This window comes from Lepidochelys olivacea, assembly GCF_965140295.1.
Source record: "Lepidochelys olivacea isolate rLepOli2 genome assembly, chromosome: 19".
Classification (NCBI taxonomy): domain Eukaryota; kingdom Metazoa; phylum Chordata; order Testudines; family Cheloniidae; genus Lepidochelys; species Lepidochelys olivacea.
In genome coordinates this window covers 19,745,024-19,766,515 of record NC_140429.1, presented here as the reverse complement: position 1 = coordinate 19,766,515, position 21,492 = coordinate 19,745,024, and the positions used below count along the sequence as shown (strand labels likewise).

Below are 21,492 nucleotides of genomic sequence, written 5' to 3'. Positions count from 1 at the left end.
TTCTATAGGAGCAGGTATGAGACCTTTTAGTCCTTTTGCTGTGGTCCTGTTCTAAACTCTCTCATAAGCTGGCAAATTTTTATCGCAAAACTGTCATCTTGCAGTATCTAAGACGATCACCACTTTAAACTGAATTTTTATGGGTGGTTTCTTAACATCGTTTCCAATGCCTGGTTTAGTAGTAAAACCCATTGTCTTGTTGGGCATTGATTACCCTGTGATTGTGCTGTTTGCAGGTGGAGTACAGGGAGATGGATGAGAGTCTTGCAAACCTCTCTGAAGATGAATATTACTCTGAGGAGGAGAGAAATGCTAAAGCTGAGAAAGAGAAAAAGCTACCACCACCGCCACCACCGGCCCCTCCAGAAGAAGAGAATGAGAGCGAGCCAGAAGAGCCATCTGGTGAGTGGTGAACCAGCTCTCCTAAAGGGTAGCACTTGCACTGTTTCAGTTGCAGAAACTTGTGGTCATTCAGATATAGCATCATGACCACTGGGTTCAGTTTAGATCTAGTAGGAAGGAAAAGGATGTCTGTCCTGTGAAACTTACTTTGCTGGTCTGTTTGTGAAAAGAAGCTAGACAAATTCATCAGAGCAGATTGATACAAGACTAGAAGATGGCAATGCGCATGATGAGACTGCAAACTGAGACGGATCTTTAGCACTAGATTTTCTGTCTTTGAATGCTTGTCTAGATAAACAGCTGCTGTCTCCTAGGCTGGCACATCTGCTCATATGCAAATATTCATTCTGTTTGTCTTCTATGGAAAAAGATGCCAGGAATTATTGGGTGAATTCTGTGGTGTGTGCTATGCAGGAGAGCAGACTAGTTCAGCGATCCTCAAACTGTTGTTCGAGACCCCAAAGTGGGTTGCGACCCAGTTTTAATGGGGTCGCCAGGGCTGGTGTTAGACTTGCTGGGGCCCAGGCCTGAACCCTACTGCCCAGGGCTTAAGCTGAAGCGTGAGCCCCACAGCCTGTGACTGAAGGCTTCAGATCTGGGTGGCGGGGCTCAGGTTACAGGCCCTCCCTACCTGAGGCTGAAACCTTTGGGCTTCGGCTCTGGTCTCTTTCTCTCTCTCTCCCCCAAGGCAGTGAGGCTCAGGCTTTGGCTTTGGACTTCCTGCTGGGGCAGTGAGGCTTGGGCCCAGCCTCTCCCGCCCAGGGTGGCAGGAGTCAGGCAGGCTCAGGCTTCGGTCCCCCCTCCTGGAGTCATGTAATTTTTGTTGTCAGAAGGGAGTCACTGTGCAATGAAGTTTCAGAACACCTGGACTAGATGATGATAATGGTCCCTTCATGCTTTAAACTGCAAATCTGTAGGCTTGTATTTTTATATTTCTGGACAAATAATGTTTGCATAAACCTTACTGCTTTCTTCCCTGCCTTTTGGTAAAGGTGAAAAATCCCCTTTAGAAAAGGGAACGGGAGTGTAAGTGCGCTTAGACTTTATATTTATGAAATTGTGTGGCTGTTTTCTGTGCCCTGTGTCAATCCTAGCTTCTCAGAAGAAAGCATCTATAAGGCATTTACTGGTAGTTAAGAGTACGAATGCTGCTCAGTACATGCTCTGTGCCTCCAGGTTTACCCAAAAAAATATTTGCCCATGTATTGCTATATCTCCCTTTATGAATTAAGGCATTTTTTCCTAAATTCCGCCTTCAGGAGAGAGGCTTTAAATGTGTAGTGGCTTTTGGTTTTACATTTCAGTCATTGCCTGTGTAACACTTGTAGTCTTGTCAGTTATCTGTTGATATAGAGAATTCTTGATCTTCCTCCCATGCTGCTCCTAATCTGCTTCTCACAGAGGATCTCGACTGAGCTTGCAAACCATTGAGGTTGCGGATGGACCTTTTCAACTTGACATTAGTTTGATGAGGAATATCACCTAAAGCTTCAGTAAATGTTAAACTTTTAATTGTGTGTGACCTGGGTGATGCTAAGTAGAACCTGAACCCTGAAATCTCAGTCTGCTCAGGCAATAGGAATGTGCCCCAGTCCTGGAACATAATACGTCGGGGGAAAAGAATTTTTGTAGGAGTGAAAAAGTTTAGTTTAGTGATTTAGTTGGGGTTGGTCCTGCTGTGAGCAGGGGGTTGGACTAGATGACCTCCTGGGGTCTCTTCCAACCCTAATCTTCTGATTCTAAGTTAAAATGATAAAGATTTTTATGTATACAGTAAAAAGAAAAGGAGTACTTGTGGCACCTTAGAGACTAACCAATTTATTTGAGCATAAGCTTTCGTGAGCTACAGCTCACTTCCTCAGATGCATATCGTGGAAACTGCAGCAGACTTTATATATACACAGAGAATATGAAACAATACCTCCTCCCACCCCACTGTCCTGCTGGTAATAGCTTATCTAAAGTGATCATCAGGTGGGCCATTTCCAGCACAGTGTAGTATATCACAGGAGCAAGAAAATTGTTGAGAATTGGCAGTTTGACATACACCTATGTACAGATAAATGTCTACACTGCATGTTTCTTTTGGCTTCAGGTAGAGTACATACCTGCATAGTCCTCCTCCCGTGTCCCCCCAGCACAGGTATGCTAGTAGTGTAGCCAGTGAGGCGTGGCTTACGTGAATCAAGAGAGACTAAAGGGTGTGGGTAAGAGTGCAAGTAGGTACCCTGCCCTACTTGCTTTCTATTTACCCAAGCCATGCCTCCGTGTCCACGCTGTTATTTTTAGCTGCTGCTGTAGCCTTTCCCTGATGCCTCCCCGTTGCCAGAGCCTTTCACTGACCCATGTAGCTTCAGATGGAAGCAGCCAGCTTTTCACTGCAGCACATAGCTACACATGTACGTGTAGCTATGTGCCGCAGTGAAAAGCTGGCTGCTTCCATCTGAAGCTAAGTGGTGTTGTCAGTAGTGTATAGTATAGCTGAAGTGTTAGATGTACAGTAACTCCTTAATGTTGTAGTTATGTTCCTGAAAAATGCTACTTTAAGTGAAACAATGTTAAGCAAATCCAATTTCCCCATAAGAATTAATGTAAACGGGGGTGGGGGGGAGAAGTTAAGTTCCAGGGAAAAAATTTTCACCAAATAGAAGACTCTTTTTTATTTATTTATTTTATTTATTTATATAACACACACAAATTTTAAATAAACAATTTAATACTGTACACAGCAATGATGATTGTGAAGCTTGGTTGAGGTGGTAAAAGTCAGAGGGTGGAATATTTCCCTCGGAATGCCTTGCTGCTAAATGGTGAATTTGCACTTGGCTGAGCCCTTAAGGGTTAATACATTGTTGTTAATGTAGCCTCCCACTCTACAAGGAAGCATGAATGGAGGGAGGGGAGACAGCATGGCAGAGAGAGACAGACACGCAGTGTGTGAGAGAGACACTCGCATTACTGACCTGCATTTTTAAGTAGATCAGCAAATTGAGACAACAGGTGCTGCCAGCAAACTCCCTCCATCCTGAGCCCTGTTGTGTCCCCCCTGCTCTGTGGAGATGGGGGTACAGGAGCAGGGGGAGTGGGACACCCTGACATTAGCACCCCTTCCCCGCACTCCCCCGCATGGCGAGCAGGAGTCTTCCGGGAGCAGCTCCAAGGCAGAGGGCAGGAGAGACAGCTGAACTGCCCGGCAATTGATAGCCTGCTTGGGCGGCTTCCACACAGGAAACTTAAGGGAGCAGGGAGCTGATGGGGGGGTGGGGGGCTGCTGGTCCACCCTGGTTCCAAGCCCCCACTAGCAGCTCCAAAGTCTTGCTCTTTTTGTAAGTAGTGGACAAAGCAGGTGGTTGCCAAACAGTGTTGTAAGAGAGCATTGCTCAACTTTAAATGAGCATGTTCTCTAATTGATCAGCAACAAAACAATGTTAATCCGGAGGACTTTAAGTGAGGAGTTACTTTATCTTGAATGTGCTATATTCCAGGCTGTTTTGTCCTATCTTTGTTGTATTAGCTGCCCTTGGAACATGCAAAAAACATTGACACATGCTGAACTTGTGAAAAAAAGACTGTAACTAGAAGAGCTTCTTCCCATAGCCAATTTCTAGCCTTTTTCGCTCTTATATTCGTAAAATATGCCTAAATATGCATTTTGGTGAGCATGTTAGTCTGTCTTTTTAGTTGCTAGGGTACAGCAAACATAAAAAATGAAAACGTTTGCTGCTCTGCTGTGAGTGTAGTCTTGCTGAAAACTCTTCATCGAAACAATACTAGCAGCAAACTCAGGAACTCTGTTCCACGTTCCATTGATAGCTTTTTCCAATGTAGATTTACTCATTGTGGTAACATGTCTCCTCCCATTCACCTCAGCATGAAATTTAAAGCTTAATTAGGAATATTATGTTAGGAATAAAAGCTTTACAAATAAGAAATTAAATGCGGAAAGTACAGTAATGGTAGATTAGCATTGCACAGCTAAAATTAAAAAATCAGAAAACGCAGAATCTAGTTTCTGCATCACTGTTAACTTGGCTGCATTGCATGACCTGTGTTTTATTATACTTAGTATTATAAACAAATTTTAATGGATATATGTAAGCAAGAAAAGAGGACTAGGAAGTAAAATAGGTACGAAGTGGACAAGTTGATCTTACTGTAAGAACATTTTGCATTTCTTAACAAATTGTAAATTTTGCAACCTTATGATTAGCTTTTCATTTAACAATGAACATCATTTTGCAACCTAGCTATTTGTTTACTTTGCTGTTCCAAGAGATAGTAAAGACAATTAACAATGTCCTCCACCCTGTGGTAACACAGTTTAGAAGGTAGCAAAGCTCTGGGCCTTGTTTAGGATGTGATGGGTGTGCTGTATGGGGACAATTTTCAGATGTTCTGACATAGCTGGACCAGTAAAGCATTCTGGAATTGCAAGCTTTAATGAAAAAGGCCCTCAGTATTATAAAACAGCTGTCAGAGGGGTATTTAATAATTAAAGTAACTTTAAAAATATTGTATTAGAAGCTTAATTCCCCTTTTCTACAAGGTAGGGGAACCAGCACAGTTGAAAAGAGTAGAGGGAGGTTTTACAGGTTTTTCTGTTACCAATCTAATTATGTCTGTTAAATTATATCTGAGTTCTTGGATACCACTATACTCCTTTAAATTAAGCAACCTTCTTCTTTCTCTTTCTCTTTCCCCCTCCCCTCCTTTGGGTTTTTCCTCTCTGCTTTCATCAACTTGGAGTTTCATTTTTTTGCCCCATTTCCTGTGGCTTCTCTCCCCACTCCTACCCCATTTGTCTAGTCCTCTGTCAGCCTTTTTAGTTTGTGATCAGTAATGTTTATAGCTGCTACTTGCCAAGGGAGAACAAGATTGAATTTGCTCCATAGTAATGTACTGTCGCTTCCCCACAATGGCAGCTCTGTGCTCTTTGTCTCATCTGATTTGTCTCCTTTCTTTCCTTCTTTCCTTCCTTCCATGAAATTTTAGGCCTCCTATGCTACTTTCCCACTGCCTTTATTTGAATAGTATTGGTGACTGGTACCTTTTGCTACCCTTTGCTATTGTTTCTCTTGTATGAATGAGAGCAAAGTAAAATGGATTCTTCTACCTACCTCTTTCTCCTTGGCTGCTTTTGAGAACACTCCTCTTTACCCCCCTCCCCACTCACCTCTAGAGGCAGAGGCTGCTGAATTTTCTCCTCTGCACATAAGTTTGTTCAGCTGGAACCATGTGATATTGACAAAGATTGGGTCAGTTTCAGTTTGTTGCTGCTCTGGAAAAGGCAGCAGGAGCATGACCTTCCCCCTGTGGAAGATTAGACATTTCTCTGATATACAGTACATCTACCTCCGTGTTCTCAAAAATATATTTTAAAACCTGTGCTGTGTTCCGGTAACTCTAAACCTCATTTGTGCTCAGAAAATGACTTGCTGCTAACAGTACAAGTCAGTAGTGGGTATCTCTGAACTGGTATTGAAAACATTTGACTGTTGTAAGTGTAAATACAATGCATCACACATTCTGTAATAGCACAAAGATGTTCTCAGTACTATCTACTCTTGTTGTCAGCACTAGTTCAGAGAGACTAGTGAAAGCAAGAGATCCGTTTCCTAATGTACATACGGCATGAGTGTGTGACTTGATATGCAAATAAACTTTGTGGTTTAGAGGCATTCTCTTACTATATGGTGGTGGAGCTCTGAGCACAATAGCCCCCTCTTCTCCCCCCCACCCCGTTCTGATTGGGACCTCTGAGTGCTCATTCATTATTCATTCAAATAACTTTTAGCTCAAGCGCTCTAAAAAATCAGTAGTGGGTATAAAAATTGTCAGCAGATTTTTCCCCAACAATAGCCATTTGGTTAACTAGTAAGCAAGGAAATCTTAGTCCTCTACTTCAGATGAGTGAAAATGTATGTGCAGCACCTGCTATGGGCCATTACAGGTGGACCAGCATCTCCCATAGAAAATGTGTAGTTAACTAACACTCCTCCTAGGAGACTGACTCTTGATCACATTGGAACTGGAGTGCCCTAAAGCTCTCAGTGTGGGTAGCAACTTCTGTGGGGCTCTTTATAGAGTTGTATTGTTGTCTGTTTCCTATTGTCTATTTTCATTTTATGTGTAGACTTGGGGTGCAGTGGAGTTCAGAAAGCATGCAAATATCTGATTAACCCCTGATAAAAATGGTATGGTGAGATTTGGAGCGGAAGGTAAATTTTCAAATTTGTATGTTGAGTTAGGATGTCAGAGACTCTCCCTAAGAGCTTCAGACGGTATCCCAACTGCTACAAAAGGATCCCCCAACCCAAACAAGTAATCTTAACCAGTGTTCTCTGTACCTCAGGGGGGCCATAACTGTGTGATATACTTGAGGATGTCGCTTTGAGCCATTGTGATCTGAGAGAGGCTACTGTCCCATTAGCCACTGTGAGCCCTAGAAGTCTCTTCCATTGAGCATAGAAGATTTGTTCTTTAGGAACTCTGCTGGGTGTTGGGACATTACCGTGAAGCATTCTGGTTTGAAGGAGCCTCGAAATAAGTTTAGACTACCAAATGGTGCTTAGATATCTTCAAATCATTCCACTACTTCCTGCTCATTGAAGCTGAGAAGATGTATAGACAGAACCATCCAATCATAGAAGTGCATGTTCTGTGAGCAAAACTGAGGTAGTTCCTCCCATAGAGGTTGTTAGTGATGCATGAGAAGGGGGCTTATAAAGGCTTGCTCCCATAGGGATCACAGCCACACTTATCCCTGTTCCTAAAATTACTCAGTTTCCAGTTAGTATTTTTATTCAGGACTGCTATCCAGGACTTTTATGTAAGCTGAGGTAATTTTGGGGCTTCTTCAAATCTTTCTGCTTGGTGCTTTGCATTTCCTTATGTGTCTAGCTCTGGATATAGTAAAAGTTCAAAGTACTTAATACCTTACAGCATACCTGGGTGTGTAGATGTCCACATCAGTGCTCTGTGGGTCAACAGTATTGACACACACTGCTTCTAGGGTTGTTTTAGTGTTCTAATGGATTGTAGGTGAACCAAGGGCATTGAACCAGATATTTTTGGGCTGAACCTTGGATGGTTTGTGCTTCAAGGAAAGGTTTATGGACGAGAAGGAAGAGGCTCTCTTGAAAATAATAGATTTTTTTCAGAATGATTCACTCTATCCCATTTCAGTTGGAGAGTGCAGGTATATCTAGGGCAAGATTATCAAATTCTTGCAGCTTTAGACCCGTAGGCTCTCAGTGTACCCATCCAACCAATCTTCAAATTGGTAATAAGAAGTGTAATCTTATTATTCCATTCCCAGCTATTAATAAGGCTGATCATAAGTATTTAGCCACCAGGAATGCTACATACTGTGTGCTTCTACCTTTCCCACAAGAGTGATTTAAAGAGTTCCAATAATAAGGATAAAACTTTAGAACACTACGAAGTTTGGTGCCCTGGACCTGTATTCCAGAAGATGGAATTCTCAGAAAATGTGTTTAGTTAGTTGGTGAAGTTTAATACTTAAATCGCCAACTGCCAGGCCTTTATGTCCAAATATGATTTTAACTTATGGAGTAAGGTCCCTGAGTTCTCCTCTTTCCTTCCACAGGGCAAGCAGGAGGACTTCAAGACGACAATTCTGGAGGGTATGGAGACGGCCAAGCATCAGGTGAGGGTGGCGTTTGATGCTTGCCACTTAATAGCAAGAGCCGCCAAATGAGGGATTGATGCTTGCAAGTGCGCATGGGTGTGGGTGTTCAGACCTTAGCAAGAGGTATAGGAGACATTTACTCCTCTTTGAGAAAGGGAGGAATCTCTTCTAATTGCAATTGAAGGCTATAGTGACTAAGTAAATGGAAAGTAAAACTACACTGAAATCCCTCAGGCCGATCTCTCATCCCTCCACTCCTCTCCATGTTCAGAGGAGACCAAACATGGGAAAGGGTACTTCCTGCTTAGCCAGCTTTTACCCATTAGAATGGTACTGAGCTTCAGGCTTCAGTGGGCTAGGCCCTTTTCTAATACACTTGAAGCCCATATGTTTTTGAAAGGATTGAGTTCATGAGCAATTTCCCAGCATTTGGCACAGAAGACTTACCTATGGGGTAGGTTAGTCCATGTTTTAATAGACTGGCTCATGAATTAGAGCCAACATTTGATCCTAAGTATCAATATAAGGGGTATGCATTTAGCTTGTAATCCCCACCAATTGCTTTCTTTATTTTTAAGTACTTTCAGAATGCTACCAAAATATTCATCTTCCTCAAACCATGCCAGTATATGCCTGTGCCACCTGAGGAGTGAGGCATGGAGTTTTAATCAAAGGAGTTATAAGATCCATTCTAGAGTGTGAAGAAGTAAATCTCTTCGAAGCAAATACAAAATTCAAGATATCTCTGGGGTTCATTCTCACCATTCTAAATGAAGGAGCCTGGTTATGTTTTGGACCTTGGTATCAGCACATATAGAGATCCCTTTTTAAATATTTCAGACTTAGAGGGGACACAGTGCTTTTTTTGCCCTGGACTTTTTAACACTGCGTGTTTGCAAATTATACATGTTACATCAGTATCAAACTGTTTCTGGGAGCGTGGTTTACCCACTTGGATGGATGAATGAATGAATGAATGATTACTAATTTCTGGAAATTGTCAAGAGAGTAGAATGTGTTGCTTTGAGTACTGAAGGAGTTTTTCATCTGAAAATGTCCCAGTAAGGTGTGTGGTGTGGTTTTTTTTGTTTGTTTTTTGTTTGTTTGGGTTTTTTTGATGGAGCAATGGGCAACAAAATCCTTTTGGGATGTGTCCTGTGAGGAAGGAGAGTACCAAAATGCATGTTGGGTTAAATATTCATTAATGGTTGGTACTGCAGTCAGGAAGTAGTAAATCTGCGTGTGTTTTTAAAAGAGAGGAGTAGAGGAGAATCTGTGGTGGTGAACCACCTTAATCATAAAGAGAGGCACAGAAAAACTGTCAGATAAATGTGTGAATCCTCCAGGATGAGACTCTACCATTCCTTGTTGAGATTTTTCATAAAGCATGGCTCATGTAAGAGTAGAGGGGGAATAGTTTAACCTACCTCAAGGTGATCTAAATTTAGCCTGCTCAATTGCAAGCAATCCACTAGAAGGGTGTTCGGTTTTAAGTGAGCTCTTCTGGCTGGTGGGCCATATTAAAATATTTTGCTGGTGTCTGTGGATTATATTTTACACCTATTCCATTCTGATCTCCAGGTCTGTTTCCTCAGTATCCATCTTCGTTCACAAACAAGATAAAAGTAAAGATTTCTGCTCAGCCTTTAATTGTGAAAGCTAATTCAAAGGCAGCTTGTTTCTGTGACCTTTTAATTTAAAGCCTATAGTCTCTTGAGCTGTGAACACGGCCTTAGGGAAAATAAACCCCTGCTTGGTCCATCCCTTTAAATCCTTTTGTAGGAGCTGAAGGTTTTTCTTTTTAAGGTTCTTTATAGCTGCAGGAGCTTTGTCTCTTAAAACTGGTGAAACACAAACTCTGCTGACGGTGCCATATTCAGTGGAAAGGGGATTTGGTTTATGTATCTAGATTCTTTCCAAAGGTTTTATTGGGAGTTTTGCATTAGTTGTTTGGACAACATGCTTGGTGGTGTGTTCTTTCAGAAAGTCTCTGGTTAGTCCCTTTGTTTCCAGTAAAAACTCTTAAAACAGTCTAGACAGCATGTTTGACATTTGTTCAGTTTGTCTCTAAGAGCCATGTTTTAAGACTTTTTTTTTTCTTCCCCCTCACTGTTACTTGGTGTTATGGGCACTTAATCTCTGGTAGTCAGTTCTGCTAAAGGTAGTGCAGGGGGTGATGAATAGCTTCAGGTTGGTTCACTTGACAGTATATATAGGGTACTTTTACTATACACACATACTTGCACAGTGAATCTCAGATTTATAGACGGATGGAAAGTAACTATAGAGTAGCCCATCCTCAGGGCTAGTGAACACTTATTACCTTACCCAAAGAATTGGTCTTTTACTCTCTACAGTAGGCGACTTTTTTCAATAGCCTAATAGATACTGCTGTCAGGAAACCTTACTTGATATTCAACCTAGTTTTTCCAGTTTTTATTTTCAGTTTATATTACTAAATAATCTCCTGGGTCCACGTGCCACAGTTATATGCCTCTGTGGTGTTTAGATCCTGCCAATGATTAGTCAGTTGTCTTCACTCTTGGTTGTCATGCAGTCAAGCTATTCATAGTTAGCTCTCTTAATCTTTCCTAATAAATCACTCTCTTCAGCCCCTTAATAGTTTTCTTTAAGTTCCTTCAAATTGGTTTTCGTCTTTATGGTATAAAAATGCTCAGAACAGTTTCACCAGACCTTCATAAAGAGGATAATTTCCCTCCCACCTCCTTCCCATTCTGTAACATGGTGCCTCTGCCCATCCAACCTAAAATCATACAGATGTTTTTGTTTCCATAACAAAACCATGTTTACAGATGTTTTTGTTTCCATAACACACTGCAAAGTCGTATCTAATTTGATGCCTACCACCATCTCTTGAACAATTCCAGCATCAATATTGACTATCTGTCTCATTTCATAATCTGTGTTTTGGCATTTTTTTCCTTGGATATATTAGCTTGTATTTTTCCAGTTTAGCTGCTTTTCTGCTTATATTTCTAACCTTCCTAGGTCACCTGGTATTTTGAAATTGACCTCACTGATATTTGCCTCTCGATGTATTTTTTGTCCTGCTTTTTTTGCCTGTAAGATGTACCTTTAAAGTGAAGTCCAGATGTGCCCTTTCCTTTATATGCAGAGATGTCTGTTTTTGTGCACTTTTTTTGTGACTTGTGTGTAGTTAGTTTTTCTGTGTTCCACTGTAATTAAAGGAATATGGTCTAGCTAATACTGTTCTTGCAGTTTTCTGCAAGCTGTGATTTCCATTTGTTCCGAGAATGTTAAACGTTCAGGTGCCCTAATTGGACGCTATCTTTGCATATAGAGAAATGACTCCTAGTTTATGTCCAGCAGGAGACTTTAAGCATTGCATTACCTAGGAAAAGATAAAATTCCTTCCCTTTCCTTTCACTCAGGAAAATATAGCAGTCTCTTGCATGGATTTGCACTCCATTGCTGTACACATTATGGGTATGTTTGTCAGGCTAAAGGGATGGACTGTGGGGTTCTCTAGATTTATGAAAAGAAGTCAGTGTTTGAGTCAGGGTTAATCTAGACAAACCCTTGAAAGCTGGAGAGCAGATGTGAGGAACCTATACATTGTCCTCTTTGTGGTTTACAGCCCACTTGGCTTAGGAGGGGTCTCCTGAAGGTTTATAGAGCTTAGAGAGAGAGAGATCTAAACCAGTTATTTCTTACTGATAAACAGTTTAGTTTTCTTTTCATACCTTTTTATCTCCTCACTTTTACTTGTTGCTTGTTCTCTAAATCCTGTGTTCTTTTGTAGTGGTGCTAGTGCTAATGCCCAATTTTGATCTGTACCTCAAAGCACTGGCCGAGATATTTTTGGCTTGCAGAAATAGACAAAAGGAGCTGGTGGAAGTGTTAGACGAAACCAGTTAGCGCATTCTTATATATGGATATTCAAGTGTCTTGACCAGGAGGGGGGAGCTTTTTAGTAAAATCACTAACATCAGTTGCTTTTGGAATACTTGTAAGACATACCCCTTTTTTTTTTTTTTCTTTTTTTTTTTTTTAGGTGTAGAGGGTGCAGCTTTCCAGAGTAGACTTCCGCATGATCGTATGACCTCTCAAGAAGCTGCTTGTTTTCCAGACATCATCAGTGGCCCGCAGCAGACTCAGAAAGTGTTTCTGTACATCAGGAATCGCACAGTAAGTTCTTAAATATTAGGAACTTTGATAGGAACAGTTTTTTTAATCTTTTTATCTTTTTAGTTTATCTTTTTAATAATTTGCAAAGAACATCTGGATGGCTCTGTCTGGTGATTGCTTCTTGTGGTGATTGATGGTTTCTATGATGAGCTATTCTGTTTCAGAAACCTGTCACACACACAGTCAATACAGGTAGTTCTTAGCAAGTTCTGAATTGAGGCATTCTTCTGAGGGGCAGTATAGGCAAATCTGTACTGATGTTGAATCTGTTGCTTGGATGCCGTGCACATTCTTAAGGTTACAAATAGAAGTCTCATATAAGATTCTCTTTTTCTATTGTCCATAACTTTTTCAACTAGTTTCCTTTTGGGCAGAAACTCTTATGTTTAGTCTAAGCCTGTTGAGAAATTTAGCTAATTTTGTTGCATAAGAAGTCTGAAAACATTTTCTACTTAAGGAAATTAAAGAAAAAATTGCTTATGCATGGAACTCAAATGCCTAAATATTGAAACATCGAATTATGCCTGTCACTTATCCTCAGTAAAGAACTTTCATTAAGTGAATCAAACTGCTTCTGTGTCTTTCAGTTACATTAATGATATTTTGAATTAAAACATAAATGCAAGTGCTGCGGATGGGATTTTCAAATGTGTCCAAGTCACTTAGGTGTTGGCTTGGCAACCTGGTCAATTGACCAGTCAAATAATAGAGAGACAAGGTAGGTAGGGTGGTGTCTTTATCTGGACCAACTTATGTTGGCGAAAGAGAAACTTTCGAGCTACGCCTCTTCTTCTGGTCTCTCTAATGTGCTGGTACCAACATAGCTACAAAAACACTGCAAATGGTCAAATAATCTCAGCTGACCACCTATTATTTGACTATGGTTAAATCTTTTCAGATTTTTTCAGCAAGAATGCCCTGATGTAGGCGGTAATCTACATTTTAGATTGCATCATGTTGCCATATGTTAGCAAGCTTACTTAAAAGGTTGTGATTGCTCACTTTACTATATACTAATGCCATCTGTTGTGGGGGAAAAAACGTGAACCAACTGAAAGGTGAGCATCTTGATTGGCTGAGATCTTCTAGAACAAACTCGGCTTTTTGTCAGCTGTTCCGGAGGCATTCATTATCTCAGTGAACATGTCCTTCTACATTCTCTTTCTCCTCCTAATAAGCAAAAGTCTGCTTTCAGGTGTTGATGACACACATTTCCAGTTGTCAGTCATGGGGAAAAAATAAAGGCGCCATTGTACATGAATAAAATGTTTCCATTGCAAGGCCGTTTTCATTAAAAAAACAAAACAAAACCCCTTATTACACTAGATGCAAGCCATAACATAATCAGAATCCATAACTGTGCACTGTGCCTTTTTGCTGCTCCAGCCACAGTGAGTAGCGCCCTCTCCCCCTGGGGTCACCGGTGACCGCTCTTTTAATGAAGTTTATGGCAAGCTCATGTCGGGAGCAGAGGTAACTACTCAAACAATGGTCCTTCCCCATAGCACCACGGGAAGCTGTTATGAATGGGGGAGGGAACGTTTTCACTCTGAAACGGCGGAATCTCTCATGTGGGGCCCCCGTCCCCTATCAGCCACTTTAAACTATTTGCTGACCCTTGCCGAGCACAGTAAAGGCACATTAGTGGCCACGTGGTTTGGTGATCCGGAATGTGGGTGGGTGGGTTGGGTCTACATGTCCTCTTTTTTCCTTGTAAGATTACTTTTAATGAGAACTTCCCCCATGGCTGCAGTTTGCTGCTCCAGGCCAATGGGAGCTGCTGGAAGTGGCAGCCAGTATGTCCCTCGGCCCGCGCTGCTTCCAGCAGCTCCCATTGGCCTGGAGCAGCAAACTGTGGCCACTGGGAGCCGTGATCGGCCAAACTTGCAGTCGCGGCAAATAAACAAATCAGCCCGGCCCGCCAGGGGCTTTCCCCGCACAAGCTGTGGAACAAGTTTGGGAACCACTGTCCTAGGCGACCCTACGTGATATCAGTCTCCTGAGGGCAACAGAAGCGGAAAGGAAGGAGATGCTGCAAGCATCTGGGTATAGACCTGGTCCTTATGCTGCTATGCTGTGTACCGCAATGATGCCAGCTGAATTAATTCAGGAGTTGCATAGGAAAGTGTCCTACCGTGGTGAAAGAATTAAGTCTGCCCTGCCCAGAAACCTTCTGCAAAGGATTGCAGAGTACCTCCATAAAAGTTTCCTAGAGATAACCATGGAGGGTTCCCAGGCTATCCCAGTCCACATAAAGAGTCTTTTCGAGGGCCACCTTCTGCGTAGCTGGAGCAGCCTCTTGTAATCTAGAGAGCCACAGTACCTTGCTGTATACTCACCAGAGGAGTTGCCTTCCCCAGCATCAGTCGGCCACCGTGATGTCCTGCAACCCACAGGGCTCCAGAGTTAAAAATATTTCTGGCTGTCAGGGAGAATGGATCCACCTCTCGCCTGTGTCCCTGATCATCTGTGCTCAAGCTGGCATGCTCCCAATACTAATCAAACAGAAAATGAGAAATTAAAAGTTCCCAGGGCTTTAGCAGGGGAGGGCCTGTTTCCTGTATATCTGGCTGCAGTGCAGCGGAGTTGAGAATGATCTCCAGAGCAGATGAGCATTGTGGGATACCATCTGGAGGCCAATTAAGTCAAATTACGCAATGCTGCATCTGCACTACCTCACAGTCAACCCATGAAAATTGAACTAAGTGCTACTCCTCTTGCAGAGTTGGATTACAGAAGTCGACAGAGGCTTGACAAAGCCCTGGCTGGGAAGATTTAGTTGAGGATTGGTCCTGCTTTGAGTAGGGGGTTGGACTAGATGACCTCCTGAGGTCCCTTCCAACCCTGATATTCTATGATTCAGGTTGGCGTAAAGGACCCAGTAGTGTAGACACATATATTAACAGGTTGACTTAAGGCGGCTTCCTTCAACCTAACTTTTTAGTGTAACAGTCCTGAGAGAGAGCATCATACCTGAAAACATCTTAGTTGGCTGGAATCTTCTGAAATAGCAGGAGTTAAAAATTGACCTAAATGGAAGTGATACTTAATCTAGAGAGCATTCCTGAAATCATGAGACATTAATAAGTGATATAACTTGTGCAGAGTTGAGGAAAGCCAAAATCATTTGTATGGACTTCTTACTATTGTGTGACTCTAAGCACTCCTGTATTCACACCCTACACACTACTGCAATGAGAGTTGTACAAATTATGCGTTAAGTATCATTTGAAAACTAATAACACACTGCTCAATATCCTTGTGGAATATGTGTGATGATGCTGCATGTGAAGTTATGGATGACCTCTGATATGTTTCAGAATCTCTCTTTGAACAAGGTAGAAACAGGTCTACATAGGCCTCGAATACAAAGGAAGCAGGGTGACCAGTGTCAATGAAATTGCAGTTTATGTATGCAGTAAACAGAACCATCAAAACTCATAAAGTGGATGGGGAATTGTCTATGATCCAGACATGTCAAACACAATTTTTTAACCAGTTTGGTCAACAGGCAGAGACCGTGAAGGTACAGTTACATCAAAGTTGTTACCTCCTCCTCTTATTAGCTTGATGGAGTAAACTACTCAACTATCACTGCTAGATGGAGACTTTACCCCCCAGAAAGCCGTTCCACTTCTTGAAGCAGTGTCAATGAACTCTGAAATGCCTGTCGGAGTTTTACTGGACTGGAAAGAGAGTTATCTTTCACTTAAGAAGACAAGGGAAACCAGCACTCATACTTCTGTGGAAGGGCCTGACTGGGAGACATTCAGCCATTTGGATGAACTAAATCATCTTAAACAAGGACTGTGCCTTGCTAGATTGTTTTAGACTTTTAGATGCATGTTTTCACTTTTATTTGCCTGTAACCATCTCACCATCTCTACCTTGGTGTTTTTTTTTTTTTTTTTTTTTTGTTTTTTTTTACTTGGCATCACTTACATCCTGATGGATAAACTTTTTATTTTTAAATCTAAACCAAGCCAGTGCTGTTTTCTGTTTAAAGAACAAAACAAGTGATCTAGGAGAGGGCTGGACACTTCAGGGTAGACAGTTTTGGAGAAATTTGGGAATGGGGTGTGTTTGGGTCACTTGGCTAGTAGTAACCAAGGCTGGTGGAGACCAGAGCATGCCTGTGGTGTAACAAGCAGGATGCTGAAGTCAGTGTTACTGAATGAGGGCTGCTTATCGTACAGACACTCAGTGCTTGCTTGTGTGGTGGCTGCGAGCAGCAGAGCATTTTAAGGCACCCAGGGTTACAGAGCTGGCAGTAACACAACCTCTCACTGGTCTGGATTGCACCCCAAAAGGTGACATGACCATGGAAAAACTGTTAAAGCTTAGCGCAAGTTCTCTTCTAAGTATGTGACGCATGTAGATAGAATGGAGATACATTTGAATTCTTGTGGTATGTGTCTAGCTATTGTCAAATATTGCAGTCAAACAGCAAGAAAGGGAAAAGATGTCTGCATCAAAATTTTTTATCTGTGCATTCTCCTTTTTATTAGTCTTCACCAGCATAATCACAAAGTATGGAGTCTTTTTGATGAAGTGATATGAGTGACTATGAAAGTGAAGCTAATTCCATTTAATCTTTTATTAAAATTTTGCTACTTCACCAGCTTCAGCATTGAAAACTCCTGCTCCTGGAAAGTCTTCCAGTGATCATTACATTGGTTTTAAGAAGTTTTTTGAATAGCTTGTCCCATGACCAGAAAAACAAATTCACCATCTATTTGCATATGGTTGAAAACCATTATTTAGGCTAGAATTTTTTTTATAAGTTGCATCCAATTTACAAAGTACCAAGTAGGAAGCTGCTTGCAGGAAGACTTCTGGGTGCTGAAGCGGTTGATGTGAAAAAGTGAGTTGTTGGTCTTATTTTGCAAACTCCTTCCATGTCTGTAGTGTCTGGATGTATGGAGTTCAGTCACTATGAGATTGTCAACTCTACAGCCAGTATTTTATTCACTCAGTTGTGCATTGGAATATCACCACGCAGTCCTATATAGAATCATAGAATATCAGGGTTGGAAGGGACCTCAGGAGGTCATCTAGTCCAACCCCCTGCTCAAAGCAGGACCAATCCCCAACTAAATCATCCCAGCCAGGGCTTTGTCAGGCCTGACCTTAAAAACTTCTAAGGAAGGAGATTCTACCACCTCCCTTGATAACGCATTCCAGTGTTTCACCACCCTCCTAGTGAAAAAGTTCTTCCTAATATCCAACCTAAACCTCCCCCACTGCAACTTGAGACCATTACTCCTTGTTCTGTCATCAGCTGAGAACAGTCTAGATCCATCCTCTTTGGAACCCCCTTTTCAGGTAGTTGAAAGCAGCTATCAAATCCCCCCCTCATTCTTCTCTTCCGCAGACTAAACAATCCCAGTTCCCTCAGCCTCTCCTCATAAGTCATGTGTTCCAGTCCCCTAATCATTTTTGTTGCCCTCCGCTGGACTCTTTCCAATTTCTCCACATCCTTCTTGTAGTGTGGGGCCCAAAACTGAACACAGTACTCCAGATGAGGCCTCACCAATGTCGAATAGAGGGGAACGATCACATCCCTCGATCTGCTGGCAATGCCCCTACATATACATCCCAAAATGCCATTGGCCTTCTTGGCAACAAGGGCACACTGTTGACTCATATCCAGCTTCTTGTCCACTGAAACCCCTAGGTCCTTTTCTGCAGAACTGCTGCCTAGCCATTCGGTCCCTAGTCTGTAGCGGTGCATGGAATTCTTCCATCCTAAGTGCAGGATTCTGCACTTGTCCTTGTTGAACCTCATCAGATTTCTTTTGGCCCAATCCTCTAATTTGTCTAGGGCCCTCTGTATCCTATCCCTTCCCTGCAGCGTATCTACCTCTCCTCCCAGTTTAGTGTCATCTGCAAACTTGCTGAGTGTGCAATCCACACCATCCTCCAGATCATTTATGAAGATATTGAACAAAACCAGCCCGAGGACCGACCCTTGGGGCACTGCACTTGATACCAGCTGCCAACTAGACATGGAGCCATGGATCACTACCCGTTGAGCCCGACAATCTAGCCAACTTTCCATCCACCTTATAGTCCATTCATCCAGCCCATACTACTTTAACTTGCTGGCAAGAATACTGTGGGATACCATGTCAAAAGCTTTGCTAAAGTCAAGGAACAACACGTCCACCGCTTTCCCCTCATCCACAGAGCCAGTTATCTCATCATAGAAGGCAATTAAATTAGTCAGGCATGAGTTGCCCTTGGTGAATCCATGCTGACTGTTCCTGATTACTTTCCTCTCCTCTAAGGGCTTCAGAATTTGATTCCTTGAGGACCTGCTCCATGATTTTTCCAGGGACTGAGGTGAGGCTGACTGGCCTGTAGTTCCCAGGATCCTCCTCCTTCCATTTTTTTAAATGTGGGCACTACATTAGCCTTTTTCCAGTCGTCCGGGACTTCCCCCGATTGCCATGAGTTTTCAAAGATAATGGCCAATGGCTCTGCAATCACATCCGCCAACTCCTTTAGCACTCTCGGATGCAACGCATCCGGCCCCATGGGTTCGTGCTCATCCAGCTTTTCTAAATAGTCCTGAACCACTTCTTTCTCCACAGAGGGCTGGTCACCTCCTCCCCATGCTGTGCTGCCCAGTGCAGTAGTCTGGGAGCTGACCTTGTTTGTGAAGACAGAGGCAAAAAAAGCATTGAGTACATTAGCTTTTTCCACATTCTCTGTCACTAGGTTGCCTCCCTCATTCAGTAAGGGGCCCACACTTTCCTTGACTTTCTTCTTGTTGCTAACATACCTGAAGAAACCCTTCTTGTTACTCTTAACATCTCTTGCTAGCTGCAACTGCAGGTGTGATTTGGCCTTCCTGATTTCACTCCTGCAAGCCCGAGCAATATTTTTATACTCTTCCCCGGTCATTTGTCCAATCTTCCACTTCTTGTAAGCTGCTTTTTTGTGTTCAAGATCAGCAAGGATTTCACTGTTAAGCCAAGCTGGTCGCCTGCCATATTTACTATTCTTTCTACACATCGGGATGGTTTGTCCCAATAACCTCAATAAGGATTCTTTAAAATACAGCCAGCAATCCTGGACTCCTTTCCCCCTCATGTTATTCTCCCAGGGGATCCTGCTCATCAGTTCCCTGAGGGAGTCAAAGTCTGCTTTTCTGAAGTCCAGGGTCTGTATTCTGCTGCTCTCCTTTCTTCCCTGTGTCAGGATCCTGAACTCGGCCATCTCATGGTCACTGCCTCCAGGTTCCCATCCACTTTTGCTTCCCCTACTAATTCTTCCCGGTTTGTGAGCAGCAGGTCAAGAAGAGCTCTGCCCCTAGTTGGTTCCTCCAGCACTTGCACCAGGAAATTGTCCCCTACACTTTCCAGAAACTTCCTGTATTGAGTGTGCACCACTGTATTGCTCTCCCAGCAGATATCAGGGTGATTGAAGTCTCCCATGAGAACCAGGACCTGTGATCTAGTAACTTCTGCGAGTTGCCGGAAGAAAGCCTCGTCCACCTCATCCCCCTGGTCCGGTGGTCTATGACAGACTTCCACCACGACATCACCCTTGTTGCTCACACTTCTAAACTTAATCCAGAGACTTTCAGGTTTTTCTGCAGTTTCATACTGGAGCTCTGAGAGGTCATACTGCTCCCTTACATACAGTGCAACTCCCCCACCTTTTCTGCCCTGCCTGTCCTTCCTGAACAGTTTATATCCATCCATGACAGTACTCCAGTCATGTGAGTTATCCCACCAAGTCTCTGTTATCCCAATCACATCATAATTCCTTGACTGTGCCAGGACTTCCAGTTCTCCCTGCATGTTTCCCAGGCTTCTTGCATTTGTGTATAGGCCCTTGAGAAAACTTGCTGATCGTCCCGCTTTCTCAGTATGAGGCAGGAGCCCTGCCCTCTCGTTCGCTCCTTCTCGTGCTTCCTCCCGTAATCCCACTTCCCCACTTACCTCAGGGCTTTGGTCTCCTTCCCCCGGTGAACCTAGTTTAAAGCCCTCCTCACTAGGTTAGCCAGCCTGCTTGCAAAGCAGTACTGATCGGTTAAAAAATATAATCAATCAGTTGGGTCCATGGAAGGTTTTGGGTATTAACAATGCAGCTAATATGAAAGCTGCTTGGTATCTAACAACTTGTGTTATGGGTGTGATACCCATGCAATGCATCTCTTCATCAGTGATGTTGAAGATCTGGCAAGGTTCTAATGTCAAATGTAAAAAGCATTGTCTAATTTTTCAAAAACAAATAGTAATTTTCATTGTCATTTAGTACAGCACTCAGTTTCATCCACACTGAATAATCCCTTGTATTCAGTGGGCATCTTCTATTAAGTGTCTCAAAGATCTTCAGGTATAAAAGCAGGCTTCTCAGCCAGCCTCTGAGGAAGGGTGGCTATGTGTTGCCCCCAAGTAATCCACACTGATCTTTTTGATGACTGTCCTTCGGTGCAAAACTCATTTTCATTGTTTGAACCACTCAATCCATTCAGAATATTGAAAATGATAGTTCTACGCTATCTGATTCCAAGAACAAGTTCCTGAATGCTAGGAAATATATTCTGTGAGAATACGGAACGCAGTCCACTTACAAAAGCTGAAGAGAAAAATATAACCGATTTAAAATATCATGGAAGAATCATGTGATCTCTCCTGCACATAATGCTGCCTACTATTGTATTAATTTAGATGGAATAAATGGGATGAAGTTAACATAACTTAAAAAAAAAAGTATTTGTGGCACCTTAGAGACTAACAGATTTATTTGAGCGTAAGCTTTTGGGAGCTACAACTCACTTCATCGGATGCATGCCATAAGTAACATAACTTAGTCACTGTCCAATATAAACAGCGTTAAACAAGGTTCGTTATACAGAGACTTCAGTCTGCTAAGTACCATGACACAAACACCATGACAATCCTTTTAAGCTTTTATTAAAGAATCGGAAAAGATACAAACAAGGAAGTACTTAGAATCATAGAAGATTAGGGTTGAAAGAGACCTCAGGAGGTCATCTAGTCCAATCCCCTGCTCAAAGCAGGACCAACCCCAACTAAATCAGCTTCTTACAATGCAGTGTCAAGTTGTGCAACTTGTTGCCAGGGGATGCTGTGAAGGCCAAAAGTGTTTTTTAAAAAAAAAAAAAATTCATGGAGGATAGGTCCATCAATGACTATTAACCAGGATGGTTAGGGGTGCAACCCCATGCTCTGGGTGTCCCTAAACTTCAATTACCAGAAGCTGCAACTGGACAACAGAGGATGGATCACTGG

General features: G+C 42.4%; 1 protein-coding gene across 2 annotated transcripts in view; it reads left to right on the top strand.

The window, feature by feature from the left end:
• Nucleotides 1-21,492, top strand: part of KDM1A (lysine demethylase 1A) — a 183,317-nt gene that overhangs the window by 13,283 nt on the left and 148,542 nt on the right. The window contains exons 2-4 of one of the 2 annotated variants that reach the window (XM_084652353.1): nt 237-402; nt 8,012-8,071; nt 12,090-12,223. In XM_084652353.1, the coding sequence (XP_084508479.1) occupies nt 237-402; nt 8,012-8,071; nt 12,090-12,223 (360 nt within the window). The remainder of the gene's footprint in view (nt 1-236; nt 403-8,011; nt 8,072-12,089; nt 12,224-21,492) is intronic. The other variant, XM_084652354.1, reaches the window with a different exon arrangement.